The sequence below is a fragment of the Leucoraja erinacea genome, chromosome 3 (assembly GCF_028641065.1).
Source record: "Leucoraja erinacea ecotype New England chromosome 3, Leri_hhj_1, whole genome shotgun sequence".
NCBI lineage: Eukaryota > Metazoa > Chordata > Chondrichthyes > Rajiformes > Rajidae > Leucoraja > Leucoraja erinaceus.
In genome coordinates, this window is record NC_073379.1 from 37,043,622 (window position 1) to 37,068,919 (window position 25,298).

The 25,298-nt window shown below is 43.3% G+C and overlaps 1 protein-coding gene across 1 annotated transcript in view; it reads right to left on the reverse strand.

Moving 5' to 3' along the window:
- Positions 1 to 682: 682 nt before the first annotated feature.
- The window catches only part of LOC129695456 (uncharacterized protein KIAA1958), a 96,433-nt gene continuing 71,817 nt past the window's right edge, over positions 683 to 25,298 (reverse strand). Inside the window, exons 3-4 of the mRNA XM_055632431.1 lie at positions 11,456 to 11,622; positions 683 to 9,622 (exon numbers count right to left, since the gene is read on the reverse strand). Coding sequence (XP_055488406.1) covers positions 8,810 to 9,622; positions 11,456 to 11,622 — 980 coding nt within the window. The 3' untranslated portion in view covers positions 683 to 8,809. The remainder of the gene's footprint in view (positions 9,623 to 11,455; positions 11,623 to 25,298) is intronic.

Below are 25,298 nucleotides of genomic sequence, written 5' to 3' on the forward strand. Positions count from 1 at the left end.
ACCAAGAGTGCTGGCCTCTGCAACCAGCACTGCATGAGTATCTCAGCAGCTAAATGTTGGATAAAACACTCTTACTTTGACAATATTTTGAAAAACAGTATTTATCCATGAGTAGTTGCTCTACTCAACAGCCAAAAATCTGTAGCCTCCCTTTGATCTGGTATTTTGTTGGTCCACATGCTTGATCAATGGTGTTTTATCATTAATGTTTTATTATTATTAATGTTTAGTGTTTTCTGAGATTCGTAACTGTCACTGTATGTCATGTTGTTTATTGTGGGCGGAGCACCAAGGCAAATTCCTTGCATGTGAATACTTGGCCAATAAACTTACTTACTCTTGTTTTTTGTTTTTTTGCTTTAAAGCACATTCTGTGGGCTATGGAAGTGACATACTTCCATTCCAATCCAGTCGGCTGTGAGTTGGCTGATGAATGCAAATATGTAATGGCCGCATAAAGCTGTGGTAAAGGTGGGGGGAGGGGAATGGCAGGATAGACAGATGGGGAGCTTGGAAGATGGGGTGATACTTCCAACATTTATATTGGTCTTCCAAGTGCCCGATAAATAGACTTGACGTTTTCAATACCTTTCTACAAAGCTCTCCCTCCAATTTCAGGGGTCATGGGTTGGAGACTCCGAGGAGTCAGTGGGAATGCAAGGTGTTTTTCCCTAAAGGGGCCCTGAGAATATCCGTGAAGCCACTGGAAGGATAAGCAAACCAATGACAGTTGTCTCCCAGCCCAACCCCCTCATTACACTTGGCTTCATCCAGCAGGCCACGGTGTTCAAACATCCTGTTCTGAGCTCGGTCATGGATAAAAATTAATAAACGGACAAAAGAAAAGGTTCAAGGATGTCGTCAAACCACCTTGTGAAAATAACCGCACCAACTCTGGGAGTCTGTTTTGCGATTGCCAAAAATGGTGGCGGACTATTTGGGATGGCATCAAGACACAACTTCATGCATTAGAAAAACACGGAAGCCCATATTGTTAAAGCCAGGAGTGCATCACTTCACAAGCTGCCCACCTACCCCTGCCATCATGAACATCCTGCCCAGTCCGTGGCAGAATCGGCAGGTCCCATGAACCCCCAAAGGACAGGAATGTAACAAAGTCGTCTTCAATCCCAAAGAACTGCCTGAGATGACAACCAATCTCAGAGCATTAGGAAGATACCAACAATATCATGTTGGCAACATTCGCTGAATCTACTTGCAGGAAAAGCAAACACGTGTCAGTGTCCTCTCTCAAGTCAACACCGATTAGAATTAAAGCTCTAATTACATCCACTCGACTCTGACGGCAGGATGACAAATAAGCAATGGCTACGATTTAGGAATTATCACAGCTTACAACTATATATCCCTCTAAGGCCCAAAATCCCAAGAGGAAAGTGCCCCAGCTGCATCTAACCAGAGAAGTTAAAGATAGCACAAGATCAAAGGACAAGCTTGCTATGTTGCCGAGCAGTAAAGCCCAAGGATTGAAAGTTGCTCAGCATTCTATAAATGAGGGCCACGATATAGATAAGGAAGGAGAAGAAAGTACAAGTAATCCTGTAAGAAACATAAAAAGACATCAAAACCTTCTATTGATTTGCAAAAAGAGAAAATGTTAGCGACAGTTAACGTGGATCTCTTGTGGAGTGAGAAAGGTAGAAATAATTACTTTAAACACGTTGTCTCATCGAAAGAGCTGCAGAAACCTCCCAGAAATAGTGGAGAACTGGTTGAGTGAATGAGGAATGGAAATTTGCATGAGTTTAAATGTAGAGCTGGAGACTGAAAGAGTGCAAAGATGATTTATGGGGATGTCGCCAGCACTAAGGGCCTGAGCTATAGGGCGAGATTAGGCAGGCTAGGAATTTATTCCTTGGAGTGTAGGAGGCTTAGAGGTGATCTTATGGATGTGAATGGATTAATGGGTTAGTGCTGAGAAATATAGCTGAGGTAAATGATCAGCTGTGATAATGTTGAATGGCAAAGTACACAAATAGCTTGTGTAAGAAGGAACTGCAGATGCTGGTTTAAACCGAAGATAGATGCAAAAAGCTGGAGTAACTCAGCGGGCCAGGTGACGTTTTGCGTCAAGAGTCTGAAGAAGGGTCGCTTTGTGTTAATCTTCGATCTAAACAGCTTGCTCCTGCTATTTCATTTTGTATCTGAATGCCTCATTACATTTCTAAAAGCATTTCCACATTTAAACAAATGTTTCTTGCCACTGTTCCTCTCATTTTTAATGAATTTATAAGGAATTTCTCATAATTAAAGCACAAGAATACAATTAAACTATCAGCATTAAGCATGTGTGGCTGTCATTCATTGCCACTTAAGCAGAAGTGTCACGTGATCAGTTTCTACTCAGCAGAATCAAGGCAGTGGAGTTTGATTTGCTTAGACGAGGCTTGCGGCTTCACCGCTATTACCCCAAGAAAGGAGAGGATGATCCCTGGTAGAGGCAGCGAGTACAAGGGGAATATCTTGTTTCACAGGGGCCGAGGTTAGGGTGCATGGATGGTCATGTAGACCTGTAAAAATGTTCCATTGAAGAAAGGTTTTGCTCAGTGTTAACAATTCCCATGTTCCAACAAAGGCAACTTAAAAAAAAAAACACACAGTGCTGGAGTAGCCCTTGTGTCTCTAGGCTACTTTCAACCTTTCTATGCAGACTTTTTCCAATTTTGGTTTCTTTAATACAAGCTTGTTCCAAAATAAAAAGGGTTATGATTACATTCTCCTCCCACCCATGGTTATAAATAACATTGACGGTGAAATACATGCATATGCTGTAAATGAACAAGATTTACATATGATATCTTGAACAAAATCAGGACATAGGAGTTATTCCAAGTTAATCACTGCTGCAACATAGGAATTGTAAAGATATGCGGTAATGCAATTGTGGATCTGCAAAGGCAAGATTCTTCTTCCAAGATGCTCCTTATGGGCCTGTCCCACTTAGGCAATTTTTTAGGCAACTACAGGCGAGTAGCTTGTCGGCACATGTTCGCCAGTGGTCGCCGGGCATAGTCTCCTCAGTCATGCAAAAAGTTGTAGTGTCTTTCTGGTCGCCGCTAAATTTTCAACAAGTTGAAATTTTTTTGGCAACAGTAGGTTTGATGCCAATGAGCGTAGCTTGACTTCTCCTGACATAGGTGCTGTCGTAGGTTGTCGCCAGGATGACATAGGTTGTCGCTGGTTTTTCGGCGACCTGCTATGACTATGACGGTTGCCGGCAGTTGCCTAAAAAATCGCCAAGTGGGACAGGCCCATTAAGCTTGACAGTCAAATCAGTAGTGTACATCACAATAGAGATATTTGGTGTTTGTTAGTTTTATCAGATGAATCTCAAAACGTTGCACTTATCCTATTTCAGAGTGGATGAGGAAGAGTAAGGGTGGTGCAGAGGTAGGATGATAGAAGGATCATAGTTTCTATGATAGAAATGTATTTAATTATTTTAGGATTATATTTTCCAGAGTATATTTCTATAAAAAATAGAAAGTAACAGTAGGATTAATCATCTGTGCATTGGCACTGAAAGAGTAATCCATTTAAATCCACTTTTGCTTTTTTTTTTTGACAGCCTTACAATATTTTCCTCTATGTATGGATGTAATACATCTTTTGAACCTTTGGGCAATGCATTCCTGAAAAGAACTGCAAGTCTCATTCCTTATTTCTCTTTACTTTTAATAATCAAGATAAATGGTTTTCTTTGCCAATCATCTTTAAACAATGACCGATACTTCTCTAAGGTGAAAGACCTCTTACTCATTTCTGCTGTCAAAAATTCTCATGGCTAGATCTATTAACTTTCTTTTATCCAAGGAACACAAATTCAGCCCCTCCAATCACTATGCAAAACTTAAAAGACAAATCTGGAGTACCGTTCTAGGATATGCTTACACGCCTGCTGGAGCCTTTGCTCCCTTTCCAAAGTAATGATTGGTCTCAATACTCCCAACTGTGCATAAAGTCTCAGCTGCCATCTTAGTGCAGTGCTGAGCAAGTGCTGCCCTGTCAGAGTGCTCTCATTTGGAATAGACTCAGCCAAGTCCCTCACAATCCTCTCAAGTGGATGGGACTATATCCTCTGGCACTATTTCATACAACAGCTGGGATCTGGGCTAATATTTATCCCTCAATCAGTATCACTAGAACACAGATCATCTGATTGTTGTCATGTTACTGATTGTCCAAGCTTGCCGTTTGCAGAATGGTTGCAGTATTTCCTGCATCATCACAACAACACTTCAAAAGTACTTCATAGGATGAAAAGTATTTTGGGCTAACAAGAGTCCACTGAAGGCACATTATAAATGGAAATCTTTTCTGTTCTATACTTCTTTGATCTTTAACCGGCCAATTTGTGGCAAAAATCTTATGGAAAACTATCTGAAGCTTAAATTATACTCAAGGTCACAAGAAATATACAAACATTTACTGTGATAAAATCAAAATCGTTGGCATAGACATTTTAAATGGATGACATAAATTAAATTTAAAAAATGAAATCAAAAAGGAGACCACTCCGGAACAAGTTGGGCTTTTCATGAGATTTTGTTTAGTAATACAATGTCACAAGACTCCTCTCTGGCAGGGAAGAAAATAAAATGGTGTCCTATTCCAAGTAAGAAATACAACAAGGAGATGAGAGTAAGCTGAAAGCAATTAGCAGACTGCTCACACAAACTCGAAAATACTTGCAGTGGTGAGCAATACTCCATTTTCCAGTTATTCAGCAGAAAACTTCCAGGTATTCAGATTCCCCACTGTTAAGTAAAGTATCAGTCTGCAGATTTAACATAGATTAACTAATTTACATGGTCTAACAAAGAGAGTAGAACCTGCCAAAGATCTCTATCTGAATGGGGAGGAAAAGAGATTAAAGTTTTGATAATCATAGATTCTGTACGGTTTATAGAAGGATGGTACATCAAAATGAAAATAAACAAAACAATCACAGTAATGTGACAAAACATACAGGATGTAAATCTTACGTAGATAAAAATGCTGGAGAATCTCAGCAGGTGAGACAGCATCTATGGAGCAAAGGAATAGGTGACGTTTCAGGTCGAGACCCTTCTTCAGACTGATGTAGGGGTGGGGTGGGGGAAGAAAAAAGGAAGAGGCGGAGACAGTAGGCGGTTGCAAGGGAAAGTACCAGGGGAGGGGGTGGTTTGGGTGGGAAGGGGCAAATTGGCCAGGGGGTTGCGGAGGGAGCGGTCTCTGCGGAAAGTAAACCGTAATCTTAAATTATCTGCCAGCTAGCATTACAGAATGATACCATGGAGAATGTTATTTGACCCATTTTACTGCTCGTTTTATGATCTGTTCAGTTAATCCTACTACACTGCTTTTTCAGCATAGCCCTGCAAAGTTTTGAGCAAAGTGTAGATGCAAATTATTAAAGTTATTATTAAGTCTGTTACCACTAACCTCCATATTCACAGAGTAATATTTTCCCTTATGTCACCTCCAGTAGTTTGGCCAGCTGCCTTAAATCTAGATTCTCTGCTGACCAAAACCTCTCTGCCTCTATCTCCGCATCACTATATATTATTCAAAGTAGCAGCATCACAGCACCTTGTTCTTACTGTCTAACTATTCTTTTCCATCCAATACTATTTCATCAACTCTGCACAAGCACCTTCTCCAAAGTGTTGACATATTTTCAAACGTCTGGTGCCAAGAGTCAGCCAAGGCAATTTAACTGGAGCACCACTAGAGGTTGTTGACAACTCCCCTGCGTTTACATTATATGCATCTATAGTGAAGACCAAAGACCCCCAACCCTTTTCAGGAGTTTTTAAACTCATCTTATCATCTTCAGAGACCTGTGTAGAAACATCTCCCAAACCCATATCTCAGTTTCAGCATGTTGGTGGTTGGGAAACTTGATATCCAGAATGGATACCTTAGATCCACATTTTAATTAATCTTAATCTTTGGATCCAATGTGGTCTGTAACTTCTGGTCAATTCCTTCCCCTCACCCATTCAGCATTGTTCTTTATTCTGGGAGATGAAGATAACACATCATAGAACATTATATCACAGGGAAAGGTTCTTCAGCCCACATTATCTGTGCCAAACATGATGCCTCTTAAACTAATCCTTCCTGCATGTAATCCATACCCCTTCACTCCCTGCATATGCATGTGTGCCCATCTAAAAGTCGTTCAAATGCCAGTATCATATCAGCTTCCACCACCACCACCACCCGGCATCTGTGCAAATTAAATTTGCCCCTCTTGCCCTAAAGCTATGATCTCTAGCATCTGGGTACAGACACACCCATTCAGCCCTTCCTATGATCCCCATGAACCTGGCATTTCTACAATTTGTTGAACTGTCTCAACTTCCACACCATAGTATTCCCCTTCCCTACTGTACTGCACACAGGCGATATTAGTCTTCAGCACTGAAAGTTCACACTACTGAGAAGCCCCTGTAAACCTCACCTCTCTCTCTTCATTGTGTAGCTTCTCATTTAACCCATCACATGGAGCATGCACTTCATGAATTTCTCAGAATTGCATATTCTCTCCAGCCACCTCATGCTCAGCAAGATCCCAGAGTTCCCACTCAACCTTTGAAATGAAGGAGAGGTTTAATTCAAACCATCACTGTGGTTAAAATCCATTTATTCAAACATTAGCTTGAGCTTTTATAATACCCTTAAACATGTCGCAAGGTGCTTCACTGAACATTAACAAATAAGATTTGACATGAATCCACGGCAAGATACAGAAGGACAGATGACCTAGAACTGGACCAATGAGATGGGTTTATGAAGCATTTTGAAAGAGCAAAAAGCCTTTGAGGCTTATAATTTGAGGAATTCTGATGTCCAAAGCCAAGCAAATGAAGGCATGGCCTGCATGGGTGGATTCATCAGAATTGGAACTATGCAACCAGCCAGAATCAGAGCACCAAAAACTTGGTGCAGCAAGAATGAAAAATGTTGCAGAGATATATGGTGGGTGGTGGGTGGTGGGCAGGAGAAGGTCATGGATGGATTTCACCATCAAACATAATTACTGGAATTGGAGCCAAAGCAAATGAGGAAACAAAGGAGCAATGGATGAAAGGAACTCAATGCAAATTCAGAGAGATTAGATGCATTAAAGTTCATGAGACCCAGGAAGCATTAGAACAACTTAGAGCTAACAGTAGCAGAAGGAGGGGAGGCCAGGTGATCATGACACGGTGGAGGTTTTGCTACAGAGCGGCTTTATGGTTGAAAGCTCAGCTTGGGATCAAATTGGGGTTGCGATTGGCCTTGTTCGGTCTTAGACACTGGTCAGAAAGGGGATGGAGTCAGTGTCTGGAAACAAAATGTCAAGCAGACAAAAAAAGAATGGTTGTTGCCTTTCCAATAATAATATGGCAGAAATTTCTGTTCGTCCGTGAGTAAGTGTCAGGCAAGAAGCATGTCGGAGACTGTGGAGAGGTCAGGGAGTAGTGACGACATAGAGCTGGATATTATCATGTATAAGTAGATGTTTTTATTACACATACATGAGAATTTAGTTTAGTATCCTCTGGAGTTGTAATATTTATGTATAGTAGACTGATATAAGAAAAGTTAGATCCCTTTAATGTCAGTAATCTTGGTTAATCAATTTTATCTTGATCGTTCCCTGTAAATAACTTGGATTATTCATAAATTTACTCTAGTCCCTTTACATAAGCATCTTCTTTCCTTTCAACACTACACCCTTAAATCCAGCAAACTCAATATCATCTCTGTTTTAGTCTTTCAAGAGGAGAATAAGTAGGGTTTTTTTTCATGTCTGTAATATAGGTGTCACAGGCAAGGCCAGTATTTATTGTCCTAATCCACCTACCAGCTGCTGAACTGCTGCAGTCTTTCAGGTGAAGACACTGCCAGTGTTGCTGGCTGAGGTGTTTCAGGATTTAGACCCAGTGACAACAAAGGAATGATGATATACTCCGCCAGGATAGTGTGGAGGCCTGTAGATGTTGTTGTTCTTACTCCCTGCTGTTTTGTCCTTCATGGTAGATTCAGCAGCTTTGGGAGCTCCTTAGAGAGCAACTGAAATGAGTAACTGCAGTGAATTTTATAGATTTTGCGCATGTAATCACAGTGCAACAGTGTTGAAGGGAGTATTAATTCAGTGGATGGGGTGACAATAATAATGGGCTACTTTGTCCGGAATGCCACTAAGCAGAGAGTAGTCCATCACACTCCTGACTAGTCATTGTGGAAAAGGACTTGATGAGCCAGTGGGTGGGTCATTCACCACAGGATATTCAGCCTTTGACCTTTTCTAATAATCACAATGTGTAACTTCATCATTCAAGTTTGCCAACTCTAATAAACTCTGTGATCTTGAAGGGATCTCTTCAGAAACACACTGGTTACATACAGTGAACATTATTAGCACCTCGTCACAGGCCTAGTTAACAGTTGCTGGCTTGTAATTTTTGTTCTAATAAGATAAAGAGAATAATTTGATTTAAAAATAACACTCCGTTACTCACCACTACTTACCAGGGAATTCCAATCCTCACCAAATTCCCCACGGTAATAGTTTGCAGTTCAGTTTTATTTTACAGAGGTTATGTCACAATTGTCGTTTAGAAAAACAAACCTGTAATGAAAATGTTGCAACAAAAGGATTATGGATGATTAAATAACTAACTATTGCCCCTTCCAAATTAATTCACATTGTGTTTCATTTTCTATCTGCTAGCCTGATTGTTATTTTCCATCCCCAGTATTTAGAAGATCTATGGTTATAACAACTCTTTTGGTCCAAAGCCACAGGCGTTCCTCAGCTGTCAGTAGAAAGAAATTTTCCTGGCTTGAGGAGAGATGCCTGAGTGAAGGACACAAATGTGAAGCTCTCGCTTTGCTCAAGCCGTACTTTCTTTGCAAGTTTGGGGACCACTGCCCTGAGAGAGCGGAGGCCCATTCGCTGCTCCTCAAACCAGACGCTGTCCAGCTGGGAGAAATCCTTTCTGGCTACGAGATAAAAGGGAGATTTAGGATCTCGCTGGCTAGGAGGCCGATGGGTGTACATGTATTTATACAGCAGGCAGTATGGACACCTCTTGAGTCCTTCTGAATGCTCATGGTAGACCTGCCCAAAGCAGAGCTTGTTGCTGCAGACTTTGCTCTCTCTTTTGACCATGTCAGTCCGTGCAAAGAAGGGCCTGTTTTCTGTGTCCTTGAGCAGCTCGATATCCCCATACATGAGGTCTACGTGCTCCTGCAAGGTTCTCATATTGAAGTACTGGCTGTTGAACTTCACCACCACGCTGAGCAAAGCCACTGGGTTGGTGTCACCCAGGTAGCCCGCCTGCCACATCTCCTCCTCGTCCTGACCAGTGAAGTAGATGATGTTCCTGGATCGTGAGCCGGACATGCCAGCCTTGTTCAGCATCCTCAGTTTGTCCCTGAGCTTCAGGGTGGAGGAATTGAAGATGGCGTCACCTACCGAGAAGCCCACATTGGCGTTCTTCAGCACACGATCCAGGCCCCGCCGGATTGCGTGAAGGGAGGTGGCCAGAAAATCGGAGCCATCGGTCTTTCTCACGGTTACGTAGAAGTCCTCCAGCAGCTCGTTGAGCTTCGCGGGTGGAATCTTTAAAAGGAGAGAAATTTGCAAGTAATTGGCGAAACTGCATGGCTCCTTCAGCTTGTTTCCCCCTCTCGGCACTCCCCTCCCATTTAGATGCACACTGGTTAATGATTAGGGTTCATTGTCACTTATGCCAGTCAGCATTTCAAATATCAGCTGAGGCAGGAAGTAGGTTAATTGGTCCAGGAGAAAACTTGAGATCCCGACCTGGCTCGTGTACCCCTTTAGTTACCGTGAGACACCAGTCTGGAACACCACTTGATCCCCTTTCTTTCTCCACCACCTCAGCCTTTGCCAGAGATAATTCCACTATTACCATGCCACCAATCAGACTCATCACAAAATATCTTACCAACTTTACTCAAATTAGGTACTAGGTCTGATCCAACAAAATTGGGACAGTCGTGGTATGTGCATGAGTTTCTCTCTTTGGACATCGTTACCTGCCCTGTCCTTCCGACTCATTGCAGTGTTTCCAAACTTCTCTCATCGCACCATTAACAGATTTGCACTGACACAGTCTGAAGTAGGAAATTCTGAAAAAGGATGAGTGGTTTGTAATATGTTTAACTCAAGAGCTTATGTACTGGGACAGCACGACGGGAAAGAGGCCAACAATTAAGGATGTTAGGAAAGGCGATAAATAGATTTATCAGGTTGCAAATTCTACATGTAACAGGAAATGGGAAGTTAAACATTCGTCAATGGTGAACCGTTTCAAAGGTGTAAAATCCACATGTAACCATTGTGTCATGCAAATACAAAATGAAGTTGGTGCTGTAAATCTTTGAAACACTTTGGGTTCTCTCCGAGTGTTTTCCAGTGCACACTGTTAAGGCCTTGAAAACCCCAACTTGTTGGAGGGAATAACCTGCACCCTGTATCTGACCTTAACGTGCAGCCCATTTGCCCTTTTAATGATAGCTCAGATAGGAACAGACACAAAGACATCTTGTAGAGTAGTGGTGAATTTCTCAAACAAGTTAGATAATTCAAAGCCTTTACAGTGCGCATGGGGGAACACTCGGAGATAACCCAAAGTGTTTCAAAGATTCACATCATCCATGGCATTTTATATTCCAATGACACAATGGTTACATGTGGATTTTACACTTATGAAACAGTTCACCATTAATCAATGTTTAACCTCCTGTTTCATGTGGAGTTTACACCTGATAAATCGATTTATCTCGTCTCCTAACATCCTTAATTGTTGGTCTCTTTTCTCATCGTGCTTTCCCAGTATATAAACTTTTGAGTTAAACATATTACAAACTACTGATCTTTTTCAGAATTTCACACAACACAGTCAAGACACCACAGGTAGTTAGATCAGAAAAGTAGAGGGTGTCTTTCCACATGCGAAAATAGACATCATGGGTGGTTTTAAGCTGATTACGTTTACCTGAGTACTTGGCATCAAATTGCCGGAGGTCAGATGGAAAGCCGTTTAGTATTTTGGTCAAATTATACTTGAGCAACAATGGTCGCTTATCTTTTGTAAACCTCCTCTTTATACCATTAAAGATGATCATGGGTGCTTGAAGCAGGTAGATGATAAAATCATACAGTTCTCAAATCGAGATGACCACAAAGGGACCTCAAAGCATAAAATCTATTCAGCAAAGTAAACTTGAAACAATAATTCCAAATAGACCAGGTCAAAATTCAATGTGAGTATGTTAAATACTCAAACCTCTGGATAATTAGAGGTTTGTGTACAGTTGGAACACCAGCATGGAGTAGACAGGTCAAGACATGGAGCAGACCTAGGCAGACAGAAAGGTCTGTGACTGCACTGTGAACATAATTAAAATTAATTTTCAAATGACTTACCTTGGTAATGTCCATATAATGCTTCAGCTCGCGTGTTACACACCAGTACCGCCATACATTCAGTGAATACAGGGTCGCCTTTGTGGTGTTGGCACTGACAGCGCTTGTACAGAGCTCCTTCAATTCACCGTCAAATTGTGGAAACCTGTTGAGTTTTCCTGAAAGGGCTATATAAAACAAAAAAAACAACCCAGAGGTGACGGCCAAGGTCAACTACAAATGGAACATTGCAATACCAACACAAAATAAGTTATCTTGAGCGGGAAGGATGTACAACAGCTGGAAGAGCCACTATAAACAAATAAATTATTCCTGTGATGTCCAGATGTTAAGATATTGCTCTTCTAACACTCAGTAATTACAGACCTTGAATTGAGGGCATTCACTGTCTGGCCAAAAGTTGTGATTTATAAATTGTGGCCCTCTAATTATGCTTTTATCTGGTCTTTCCACAGTTTATTTTAATTCTCCTGATAGAATCAGTTGTATAGCACTGAAACGTGCTATTTTGCCAGACCGTTTCTGCCCCTACACTAAACCTTGGTGGCACGGTGGCACAGCAGTAGAGTTGCTGCCTTCCAGCATCAGAGACTCAAGTTCGATCCTGACCATGGGTGCTGTTTGTGCAGTGTTCGCACGTTCTCCCCGTGACCTGTATAGGTTTTCTTTGGTTTCCTCCGACACTCCAGAGACGTACAGGTTTGTATGTTAATTGGCCGGTAAAATTGTAAATTGTCCCTGGTGTGTGTAGAATAGTGTTAGTGTGAGGGTATCATTGGTCGGCACGGACTTGGTGGGTTGAAGGGCCTGTATCTGTGCTAAAACTAAACCCATGTGTAGGAAGGATCTGCAGATGCTGCAGATGCTGGTTTACATTGAAGATAGACAAAAAACGAATCCCATTTGCCTGCATATAGTCTTGTCCTACCATCAGCACCACTTGGGTTTCAGAAATGCCACATTGAGACTTCTGCCAACACTTTCCACAGAGTTGGCCAATAAGTTGGAAGTTGAGCAATCTATTTACAGCATTCTACAAAATTTGTTCAAAGAGTCATTAACGAACTACATCAATTAAAATTGGCAACCAAAACTGCACTAATCTATATTACTAAAAATAAGATCTTGACCACTTTTGACTCACTGTGATGTGATTTCCGAGAGAACAACGCCACTTACGGCCGTCATTTTTGGCCACCGCACTCAGAGCCCCCCTCCGCCGGACTAGAGCAGAGGATTTTTCCCATTGATTAAAAATCAGAGAGATATTAATGTTTTAAAACATTTTGCCATTCTCTCTGCTGCCCCAGCTGGTGGGAGGGTGGAGGGACTATTAAACCCGGAAGTGGTGTGTCTCACTCAGTCTCTGCAAGATGGAGGAAGCGAGAGGGTCACGTCTCTCTGAGCTCTGAATAACACTGAACACATGTCTTTTAAGTACTTCTTGGCAAACTGTAACCTGGCCATTCTATGTTTGCGGCTAATCAGTGGTTTGAAACTTGCAGTGTAGCCTCTGTATTTCTGTTCATGAAGTCTTCTGCAGACAGTGGTCATTGACAAATCCACACCTGATTCCTGAAAAGTGTTTCTGATCTGTCAGACAGGTGTTTGGGGATTTGTCAATGACCACTGTCTGCAGAAGATTTCATGGCCTGCCAGTCCCTTTGGGATTAGTAAGCTCACCAGGGCTCTCTCTCTTCTTAATGATGTTCCAAACAGTTGATTCTGGTAAGCCTAAAGTTTGGCCGATGTCTCTAACAGTTTTATTCTTGTTTCTCAGTCTCATAATGGCTTCTTTGACTTTCATTGGCACAACTTTGGTCCACATGTTGATAAACAGCAAGAAAAGTTTCCAGAGGCGATGGAAAGACTGGAGGAAAGACTAGGTGTTGAGAGCTCTCTTATACCTGCATAAAGGAGGCATATAAACACACCTGAGCAATTACAAACACCTGTGAAGCCATGTGTCCCAAACATTATGGTGCCCTGAGATGGGGGGGGGGGGGGGGGCTATGTATAAACACCGCTGTCATTTCTACATGGTGAAACCAAACTATATAAAAATATCCTTTAATAAAATCTGATGAAGTGCACTTTAACCACATGCGATTTTTTTTTCTATTATAATTCTCAAATTGTGGTGTACAGAGGCAAATACATAAATGATGGGTCTTTGTCCTAAACATTATGGAGGGCACTGTAGATCTGAGTCTATTTCTCTGCTTCAACTTCCAGCCCACCATCTCTTGAAAGGTTCTTGAATATTGACCTTGCTCATCTCCAAACAATGACACTGAAGTGCATTCTTATTTGCTCCCAGGCTTAGCTTAACAGTGTGAGAATCACAGAGACTGAAGTTGAGCCTGTGTGGGTCATCTATTCATTGAACAAACCAAAGCAGCTTGTAAAATAATTATTGACATATCCCTTATTATTTATTAGCTTTGGATTTCAAGTGACTTCCAATTCCCAGTCCCTCTGGTCTGATTAATTAATACCTCGTTATTTGATCATCTCAAAAATAATTGCAATTAATTTAGTACTGAGGTGAGTCCTGAAAGAATTCCAAAAAGTAAATGCTGATTGTAGATAATTAATTTCACCACCAAGTTGTGGTGCCATCATCCCCAAACCATCTTGCAGAAAAAAAAAACACACCGCTACTCCATTACTGTTGCCAGTCCTAAATCTTGGACACCAAACCAAAAAAGGGTGTCAGGGATTATGGGGTGAAGGCAGGTGGAATGAGGTTGTGAGGGAAAGATAGATCAGCCATGATTGAATGGCGAAGTAGACTTGATGGGCCAAATAGCCTTATTCTGCTCCTGGACCTTATGAACATGAATAACGCAACAGGAGAACCATCACCAGGAGACTGGAAAGGATCAAGGCAGCCACTCATCACCATCACATGGACAATTTGGAATGGATAATAAATACCGGCCTTCCATCAATGGCCGCATACCACAAGTAAAGTTCAGATCATTCGATTTACGATTGATTTTACTATAGATGGCAGTTTGGATTATTTACTCTCCTTGCAAAAATTTAAAGCATGTAATAATTTCAGCCTCGAGATTAGTCCCATTACTCACAGAAAGAAAGACTATCTTACAACACACACAAGGTCACACCAGGACAACTGTTGCTGCTTAATATGACAGTCAACGTGAGCCAAATTCTATTTTCAGACACTTCTGGGCAGTTGCTCATGCTCCATGTCATATATTTAACAGTGCCCTCCATAATGTTTGGGACAAAGCCCCATCATTTATTTATTTGCCTCTGTACTCCAGGATACTCCAAGAGTGAAATCCAGGTTAGCCGGGAAGTGGTGTTAGGTAAATTGAATGGATTAAAGGCCGATAAATCCCCAGGGCCAGATAAGTTGCATCCCAGAGTACTTAAGGAAGTAGCTGCAGAAATAGTGGATGCATTAGTGATAATTTTTCAAAACTCTTTAGATTCTGGAGTAGTTCCTGAGGACTGGAGGGTAGCTAATGTAACCCCACTTTTTAAAAAGGGAGGGAGAGAGAAAACGGGGAATTACAGACCAGTTAGTCTAACATCGGTGGTGGGGAAAATTCTGGAGTCAGTTATTAAAGATGGGATAGCAGCACATTTGGAAAGTGGTGAATTCATTGGACAAAGTCAGCATGGATTTATGAAAGGTAAATCATGTCTGACGAATCTTATAGAATTTTTCGAGGATGTAACTAGTAGAGTGGATAAGGGAGAACCAGTGGATGTGTTATATCTGGACTTTCAGAAGGCTTTCGACAAGGTCCCACATAAGAGATTAGTATACAAACTTAAAGCACGGCATTGGGGGTTCAGTATTGATGTGGACAGAGAACTGGCTGGCAGACAGGAAGCAAAGAGTGGGAGTAAACGGGTCCTTTTCAGAATGGCAGGCAGTGACTAGTGGGGTACTGCAAGGCTCAGTGCTGGGACCCCAGCTATTTATAATATATATTAATGATCTGGATGAGGGAATTGAATGCAACATTAGATTAGATTAGATTATTACTTTATTAATCCTCTTATTCAGGGGAAATTCAGATGTCCTTGCAGCACACTAATAAAAATACAACATAGCATTCAAGAAGTTTAACATTAAAACATAAAACATCCCCCCACAGAGGTTCCCACTGTGGGGGAAGGCACAAAGTCCAGTCCCCATCCTCTTGTCCACCCAGAGTCGGGCCTATTGAGGCCTCCACAGTCGCCGTTACGGGGCCCGATGTTCCCGGCCGTTCTCGCCAGGTGATGGTACTCCGGCGTCGGTAGAACCCTCAGCAGCTTGGGGTGCCAGGAACGGCCGCCCTCTTACCGGAGACCGCGGCCTCCAGGCCAACAGACCGCGCTGAACGAAGCTTCACTCACTGGCGATCTCGGCGAAAGATCCCAGGCTCCGAGATGTAAAGTTCAGCGCCGCAGCTGACCGCTCCACAGAACCACGGCTCCACGATGTTTTTATCGGCGGTCCCAGCATACTGGAGTTCCAGCGCGGCGATCCAGGCAAGGCATCGCCCGCTCCGCTCCGACAGCGCCCCAGCGCTGCGCCAAATCTGATGTTCTGGCCCGCCAGAAAGGCCCGAGGAGGTTCTCGGAGGGCCAGGTCCCCCCCCCCCACCCCACAAAACAGATCAGGCTAACGCACTAAAAATAATAAAAAAGAAGTGTGAAAATTCCTGCAGGCCCCTGCACCTAGTTTTTCTATGTCTATGTTGGGGGCGCAGTGCTAGCTGCCCACAATTTGAGATTTGTAATATGGAAAAATTATCACATGTGGGTTATTCACTTTGGTGGCAAAAAAGTGCAGACATTGTCAGGTTTTATTAAAGGCCACCTGGGTGTTTTAAACCATCATTTAGGTTTTCACCATGAAAGAAATTATAGCTGTGATTTGAGTATAAGACATAGTTCCCCCCAGGGTCTTCAGGGTACCATCTCCTGTTTGGGACACATGGCTTCACATGTGTTTGTAATTGCTCAGGTATGTTTAATTGCCTCCTTAATGCAGGCATAAGACAGCTCTCAGCACCTTGTCTGGGGTGGGAGATTGCAACCTTCACATGGTCCGAATTCTCTCCTGTTTCGACGAATGCAATCAATGTGGCCTGGCGTGCACAATCAAGTGAGTTGGAGATCAGCCATGAATAGAACAAGGTTGTTGTATTTTCCTGCAACTTTAGGCATGTGTGCACATTGTCCATTACGCATTTTTTAAACATTTTGTTTTCACCATGTAGAAGAAGTTTGGGACAAGCTTCACATGTGTTTGTAATTGCCTTGACAGCACCTTTCTGGGGTGGGAGATTGCAACCTTCACAGTCTTTCAACCCATGCACAATCAAGTAAGATCAAATACCTTTGAAGAAACTTTTCCAGTCTTTGCACCTTTGGTCTTTTAAAAATGCAGACCAAAGTTGTGCCAATGAAAGTCATTAAGAGACTGAGAAATTAAAATAAAACTGTTAGACATCAGCCAAACTTTATGCTTACCAAAATCAACTGTTTGGAGCATCATTAAGAAGAAAGAGAGCCCTAGTGAGCTTACTAATCGCAAAGGGACTGGCAGGCCAAGGGAGACCTCCACAGCTGATGACAGAATAATTCTCTCTATAATAAAGAAAAATCCCCAAACACCTGTCCGACAGATCAGAAACACTCTTCAGGAGTCAGGTGTGTATTTGTCAATGACCACTGTCCGCAGAAGACTTCATGAACAGAAATATAGAGGCTACACTGCAAGATGCAAACCACTGGTTAGCTGCAAAAATAGGATGGCCAGGTTACAGTTTGCCAAGAAGTACTTAAAAGAGAAACCACAGTTCTACAAAAAGGTCTTGTGGACAGATGAGACGAACATTAACATATCGGAGTGATGGCAAGAGCAAAGTATGGAGGAGAGAAGGAACGGCCCAAGATTCAAAGCATACCACCTCATCTGTGAAACACGGTGGTGGGGGTGTTATGGCCTGGGCATGTATGGCTGCTGAAGGTACTGGCTCGCTTATCTTCATTGATGATCCAACTGCTGATGGTAGTAGCTCAATGAATTCTGAAGTGTACAGACACATCCTATCAGCTCAAGTTCAAACAAATGCCTCGAAACTCATTGGCCGACGGTTCATTCTACAGCAAGACAACAATCCCAAACATACTGCTAAAGCACCAAAGGAGTTTTTCAAAGCTAAAAAATGGTCAATTCTTGAGTGACCAAGTGAATCGCCCGATCTGAACCCAATTGAGCATGCCTTTTATATGCTGAAGAGAAAACTGAAGGGGACTAGCCCCCAAAACAAGCATAAGCTAAAGATGGCTGCAATACTGGCTTGGCAGAGTTTCACCAGAGAAGACACCCAGCAACTGGTGATGTCCACGAATCACGGACTTCAAGCAGTCATTTGAATCCAACAAAATACTAAACATGACTACTTTCATTTGCATGACATTGCTGTGTTCCAAACATTATGGAGCCCTGAAGTGTGGGGACTATGTATAAACACTGCTGTAATTTCTGCATGGTGAAACCAAAATGCATAAACATGGCCTTTATTGTGCCCTTTAATGTTTAATGTGCACTTTAACCACATGTGATTTTTTCTATTACAAATCTCAAATTGTGGAGTACAGAGGCAAATAAATAACAGACGGGTCTTTGTCCCAAACATTATGGAGCGCACTGTACATGCTATTAGATTGCCATAGGGCAATGCTCCAAAGCGGCAGGTTTGCAACGTACAGTTCTAATCGCTAGAGGGAGTGTGTGTGGATTAAAGAACAGCAGGACACAATGGATGTTTTCAGAAATGATGGCTGAGCACTTTGAGGGGAAAAAATGTATTGCCGTTAAAATTGCATTACAGCATTAATCTTTAGTCATGAGCTGCATAATTATTATGGGACAGAAAGAGGCCATTCAGCTGACAGGCGGACTTCCTGTAGAGCAATCAACTCAGTTCCAGCCCTCTTGCTCTTTCCCCCTATTCCTACAAATTATTTCCTTTCAAGTGCAACCGGTTCCTATTTGAAAATGTCTCTGCAGCCCTGGCAGACAGCAAGTTCCACATCATTCAGTGAGTTTCCTTCTCATATTTCCCCAGTAACCCATTGCTTGATATCAAGGTTATGCAGCGATTCAAAATAAAACAAAAACAAAGTTTTTAATCAGTTTTAATTGACCACTGGACTAAGTGGGACCCGTTGGGTCCCTGTCACACAAGAGGCCTGGTCCCCCATCGCAACCTGTTCCCCAATGCAATATTCCACCACTCACCCATTCCCTCAATGCAACCCGTTCCCCCAACGCAATATTGCACCACTCACGCATAGCCCCCAACTGCGCAGGCACAGCTCATTTCCCCTCATCCCCCAGCAGTCCCTCCCCCTACTCTTCACCCTCACACTTCTTTCCCCTCTCTCCCTCCCCTCCTCAATCCCTCCCCTCTCCTCTCCCTCTCTCTCCTTTCCCCTACCCTCAGTCACTCGCTCCCTCCCTCCATAAAAAGCAGCATCTGCAGTTCCTTCCTCCACAGGTCATTCATTGTTAGCTGTGGTTTAGATCCCGTTGACTTGACGATTGGACCAGTATGGGTATGTGTGTGTGGTGTGTGTGTGGGGTGCGTGTATGTGGGGTGTGTGTGTGCACGGCCGTGTCTCAAACTCCACGCAAACTGCTCGGCCACGCTGCAACCCGACTCTCCCTCCCTCTGTCCACTCCGGAACAGCTGCCGCTCGACGCATCCTGCTGGCCTGCCTGCTCACTACCGGCGCTGGGCTGCAGGGGGAGGGATGAAGTCAGTGTTCGGAACGGTGGGCACCACGAGTTTCGATGATCTGGTGGAGATCTCCTCCGAGAAGGCCGTGAGGGTGAGTTACCACAACGGCGGCGGCAGAGGAGACGGACCCAGGAGGACGGGTAGACGGGAATGCCCTTGCCGCAGAGGGTGGGGGAGAGGGGTGAGTGATGAGGGAGAGAGAAGGGAGAGAGAGACGGGGCCAGGGCCTCCACTGAGCCGTCGCCGGTGGTGGGGGAGACAATAGACAAGTTACTGTGAGGAGGGGAGAGAGGAGCTTGTGAGTGAGGTGGGACAGGCCGCCGCCGCTGGTGGGGCTGGAAGGGGCATCGCCATCCCGGTCATCATAGAAGAGACCATTGACTGATTGAAGGAATCTGCGCACGAGCGTTTTTTAAGATTTTTAAACCTTGATAACTTTTACAATATACCACTGATCGGAAACAAAACTTGTTGAACTGCACAGAATGGCGAGTAGCCTGGCTAAAAATCGTAGCGCTATCGCGTACTGTTTTTGCGCAAATAGAAAAACCCTGCAAACCGGAAGAGCACAAGATCAGAGTTTTAGTTATGTACTAGTCACTTTATAGATGAAACAAAGGGCAAATTAATACCTTGATGCTCCAAAGTAATTTTTGCTGTAATCAATGAAACATTACAATTTAGTTCTTACAATGCTTATATACCTCTGTGGTTTGTACCTCTTTTTAAACTCCACTAGAGAGTGTTGTGAGGGGAGAGATACGGAAAGGAGGAAGATAGAGACAACGGATGGAAGCCTTGCTCGTTCCCACTGTCTCTCTTTTGCTTTAACCTCCGTTCTCCACCTCTCCATGTGACAGCAGGAAACCCCTGAGGTTCAGCAGGCTATTACCATCAAGATGAAGAGGGGTGGAAGGGGAATGACAATCTAGGCACCCGCTTACACCCTCGCACATCAATTAGGTCAGGTGCTCGGCCAAAATATTGTACTTTGGAAATCCTTTAGGACTGACCTATTTAGTCAAGATTGTCCCCCTCACACACTCTGGAAAAATGACACCTATTATCATTTTTACATCCAAACTTGGAGAACCAGCAGCCATGCTTGCAATATCTACTCAAATAGATGTTTAGAAATTGTTCTAGATACATAGACAATAGGTGCAGAAGTAGGCCATTCGGCCCTTCGAGTTAGCACCGCCATTCAATGTGATCATGGTTGATCATCCACAATCAGTACCCCGTTCCTGCCCTCTCCCCATATCCCTTGATTCCGCTAGCTCTAAGAGCTCTATCTAGCTCTCTTTTGAATGCATCCAATGAATCGGCCTCCACTGCCTTCTGAGGCAGAGAATTTCACAAATTCACAACTCTCTGTGTGAAAAAGTTTTTCCTCATCTCAGTTCTAAATGGCCTACCCCTTATTCTTAAACTGTGGCCTCTGGTTCTGGACTCCCCCAACATTAGGAACATGTTTCCGGAAACTAGTGTGTCCAATCCTTTAATAATTTTATGTTTCTATTAGGGGGGGAATGGGGGATGTATCCCCCCATTTTTTGAGTTGGGGGATGGCCTGTATTATCCCCCAGTTTTTGGAGGTCAAGAAACAACACAAAATAATAATTTCCCCCCCTCCCGCTTGGTCGCTCCGCTCCCTCACCGGGTACCCCTGAGGCCGGTGATCAGTCATCGCTCAGCCGCCCCACTTTCAAAAATGTTCCTCGGCCCCTGCATCAGTCTACCCAACACAATTTCCTGACTAATGTGAATTTCCTTCAGTTCTTCCGTCACCATAGATCCTCTGTCCCCTAGTACATTTGGGAGATTGTTTATGTCTTCCTTATTGAAGACATAAACAAAGTACCCGTTCAAGTTTTCCATTTCCTTGTTTGCCATGATAAATTCACCTGTTTCTGTCTTCAAGGGACCAACATCTGTCTTAACTATATTTTTTCCTCTTCACATACCTAAAGAAGCTTTTACGATCCTCCTTTATATTCTTGGCTATCTTACCTTCGTACTTCATCTTTTCTCCCCGTATTGCCTTTTTAGTTACCTTCTGTTGATCTTTAAAAGTTTTTCCAACCCTCTGGCTTCATCTTTGCTATGTTATACGTCTTCACTTTTATTTTTATGCTGTACTTGCCTTCCCTTATCAGCCACGCTCGCCTCTTACTCCCCTTAGAATCTTTCTTCCTCTTTGGAATGAAATGATCCTGCATCTTCTGGATTATTCCTAGAAATACCTGTCATTGTTGTTCCACTGGCATCCCCAATAGGGTCCCTTTCCAGTCAACTTTAGCCAGCTACTCCCTCATGCCTCCATGGTCCCAGTTTTTTTCCCAACTGCAATACTGACACTTCCGATTTTACCTTCTCCCTCTCAAATTGCAGATTAAAACATCATATTATGGTCACAGCCTCCTCATGGTTCCTTTACCTTAAGTTCACTTATCAAATCCGGTTCATTACACACCACTATGGAAGCCTTGCTCGTTCCCACTGCATGTCTCTCTTTTGCTTTAACCTCCGTTCTCCCTTGTAGGCTCCAGTACAAGCTGCTCTGAGAATCCATCTCTTTAGATTCTGGAGTAGTTCCAGAGGATTGGTGGGTAGCAAACGTAACCCCACTTTTTAAGAAGGGAGGGAGAGAGAGAAAACTACAGACCAGTTAGCCTAACATCAATTAGGTCAGGGGCTCGGCCAAAACTGCTGGAAATCCTTTAAAGATGGGATAGCAGCACATTTGTCAAGAGTGTCCCCCTCACAAATCATTGGAGAATGTCACCTATTATCATTTTTACATCCAATCTTGTCTGACAGAATCTTATTGCAATTTTTCGAGGACTCAAATAGTAGCGTGGATATTGTTCTAGATACATAGGCATGTGGTGTAGAAGTAGGCTTTCGACAAGGTCCCCATTCGAGTTAGTACCGCAATTTAATGTGCACATGGCATTGATCATTCAGTCATTACCCCGTGGATGAACTGGCTGGCATATCCCTTGGAAGCGCTAGCTCTAAGAGCTCTATCTAGCGGGTCTTTTCACAATGGCATGAATCGGCCTCCACTGCCTTCTGAGTGGAGAATTTCACAAAGGCACAAGTCTCTGTGTGAAAAAGTTTTTTTATCTCAATATATATTAATGATCTGGATGAGGGAATTGAAGGCAATATCTTAAACTGTTGCCGATGGTAAGCTGGACTCCCCCAACATTAGGAACATGTTTCCGGAAACTAGTGTGTCCAATCCTTTTGTTGTTTCTATAAGGGGGGAAATGGGGGATATATCCCCCCATTTTTTGAATGGGGGATATATCCCCCCATTATCCCCCCAGTTTTTGGTGGTCATGAAAACAACACAAAGCATATTATTATCTAAACGGTGGCCGATTGGGTCGCTCCGCTCCCTCACCTGGGTACCCCATGGTACACCAGTCATTGAGTCATCGCTGCAGGTGCCCCCACTTTCAAAAGTTCCTCGAATGGCCCCTGGCTTTCATAGCTAGAGGACACAAGTATAGGACTAGGGTGAATTTACTGCAGTTCTTATAGGGTAGATTGGTCTGTCCCCTAGTACCTGGAGATTGCGTTTATGTCTTCCTTCTCCAAATATTCAATAAGGAAGACATAAACATAGAGGGAGTGCAGAGTTTTCCATTTCCTTGTTTGCCCTGATAATGTCACCTGGACTGTCTTATGGGACCAACATCTGGATAGACTATGGTTTTTCCTCTCTAGAATTAAAGGAGCTTGAGAGGGGATCTTATAGAAACTTACCTTACAACTTTCTTTAAGGGGTTGGACTTTTTAGTTACCTTCTGTTGCAGGAAGATTGTTCCCGATGTTGGGAAGTCCAGGACAAGGGGTCACAGCTTAAGGATAAGGGGGAAATCCTTTTAAAACCGAGATGAGGAGCCTTTTTTATCAGCAGCGAGTGCCTCTTACTCTCTGGAATCTCTCTGCCTCTTTGGGTAGTTGAGGCCAGTTCATTGGCTATATTTAAGACCTGTCATTAGATGTGGCCCTGCATCCCCAAGGGAGTCAGAGGGTATCAACTTTAGGCAGGTACGGGATACTGCCTCCATGGATGATCAGCCATGATTTTATTAAATGGCGGTGCAGGCTCGAAGGGCCTACTGGCCTCTCCTGCACCTAATTTAAATGTTCATATCTCGGAGGCACTCTCCAAACCTCCTTTCTTAAGGGCTTGTCTCACGAGCATGCGACCTGCATGCGGCAAGCGCGACCAAACCGTACAAGCTGCTCTGAGAATCCATCTCGGAGGCACTCTCCAAACCTCCTTTCTTAAGGGCCTGTCCCACCAGCATACGCCTGCCTGCGGCGAGCGCGACCAAGCTGGGAGCGGGGGCCGCGCGGAGGTCGAGTGAGTGACGTGAGGTTCGAGCGTGATGTACCGTGTCAAGACGTGCGTACGGCGTCGAGGTTGTGCGTACGGCGTCGAGGCGGCTGCGGGCCGGCAGGCCGTTGTCGCGCGGAATTTTTGAACAGGGTCAGTTTTTCGGAACCCCGCGCGATGTTGGGACCAGCCCCGCACAACTTCATACGGCTCCGGCGATCGAAGTGGGACCAGCCCCGCATTCCATACGGCTCAAGCGACCACGTTAGGTCGCTCTTGCCGCATGGAGTCGCATGCTCGTGGAAAAGGCCCTTTAGGGTCCAGTACCTACCTGATTTTCCCAGTGTACCTGCATATTGAAATCTCCCATAGCCACCGTAGCATTATCTTTGTTACATGCCAATTTTAATTCCTGATGCAACTTGCACCCTATCTGTTTGAGGGCCTGTAGATAACTCCCATTAAGGTATTTTTACCCGTACAAATTCTCAGTTCTATCCACAATGACTCTACATCTTCTGATTCTATGTCACCCCTCGCAAAGGACTGAATTTAATTCCTTACCAACGTCCTTACCACCCCACCCCCTCTGCCCACCTATTTGTCTTTTCGATAGGACGTATACCCCTGAATATTCAGTTCTCAGCCCTGATCCTGTTACAGCCATGTCTCCGTAATTCCCACAACATCTAAAGGATAGATGTACTCCAACTGGATGCTTTTTCAATATCCCTCAGTCCTGTTGCCACCATATTCAGCCAGTTTTGTATAAACGTGCAAATCACTAGGGTGCCTTCGTTCTTTGTTCTTTTCACCAGAAATCATGATGCCAAAATTATGATTTCATCAATTAGTCTTTACATTTTTATTTAAAGGTAGAATAATGATCCACGCAACTTAGTAGATAAACTGAAAATAATCCATGCCAAAATGAACAATAAAAATCCCTACAAATTAAAATATGACCCGACTATTCAAAACCAATTCAATTAATTACTTTCTGTCTGTAATCTGATCACCACTTACCCTCAACCAGTCACTGCAATTTAATTTTGCATGATCTCAGATCACAAATTTCCACTTAAAAATCTTAATTTCAAGTAAATACAGAGGTGCTTTGTGAATAAATTGAAGTAGCAACACATCTGTATTTTGCAAGAGTTTGTCATTGAGTCTCATGAATCTAGGATAGTTGATTGACCAAAACTTTGCACACAGCAGTTATGTCAAGGGACAATACTCAAGACTTTGCCCATTTAGTCAAAGCGTAAATATGTGGACCTGCACAGAGGGGAGATAGAAATACAAGAGAAGATAGAAAGTGTGAGCATGATGAAGAATGCAACTTTACACCCAGAGATTTAACCGGTTATCAGAAAATCAAAACCCAACTCTCTGGTTGGCCAAAACAAGCAGGGGCTCTGGAATAAACAATTGTAAGAACCGATTACCAATATTTATATTTGAGGGATTCAAACTACAGTGCAACAGGATTCTTGGTTTGTCTCTTTAAACAATTAATCTTGATTGCTGCAAGGCAATAAAACAAGTAGAGAACGATGTTAGGAAGTATCGCACATACAGGATTCAACTATTTCAGTGGTACAACCTAATAAAGTTGTGAACACTGCCCAGTCCATCGCCTGCTCTGACCTCCCCACCATCGAAGGGATTATCCAAAGTCGCTGCCTCAAAA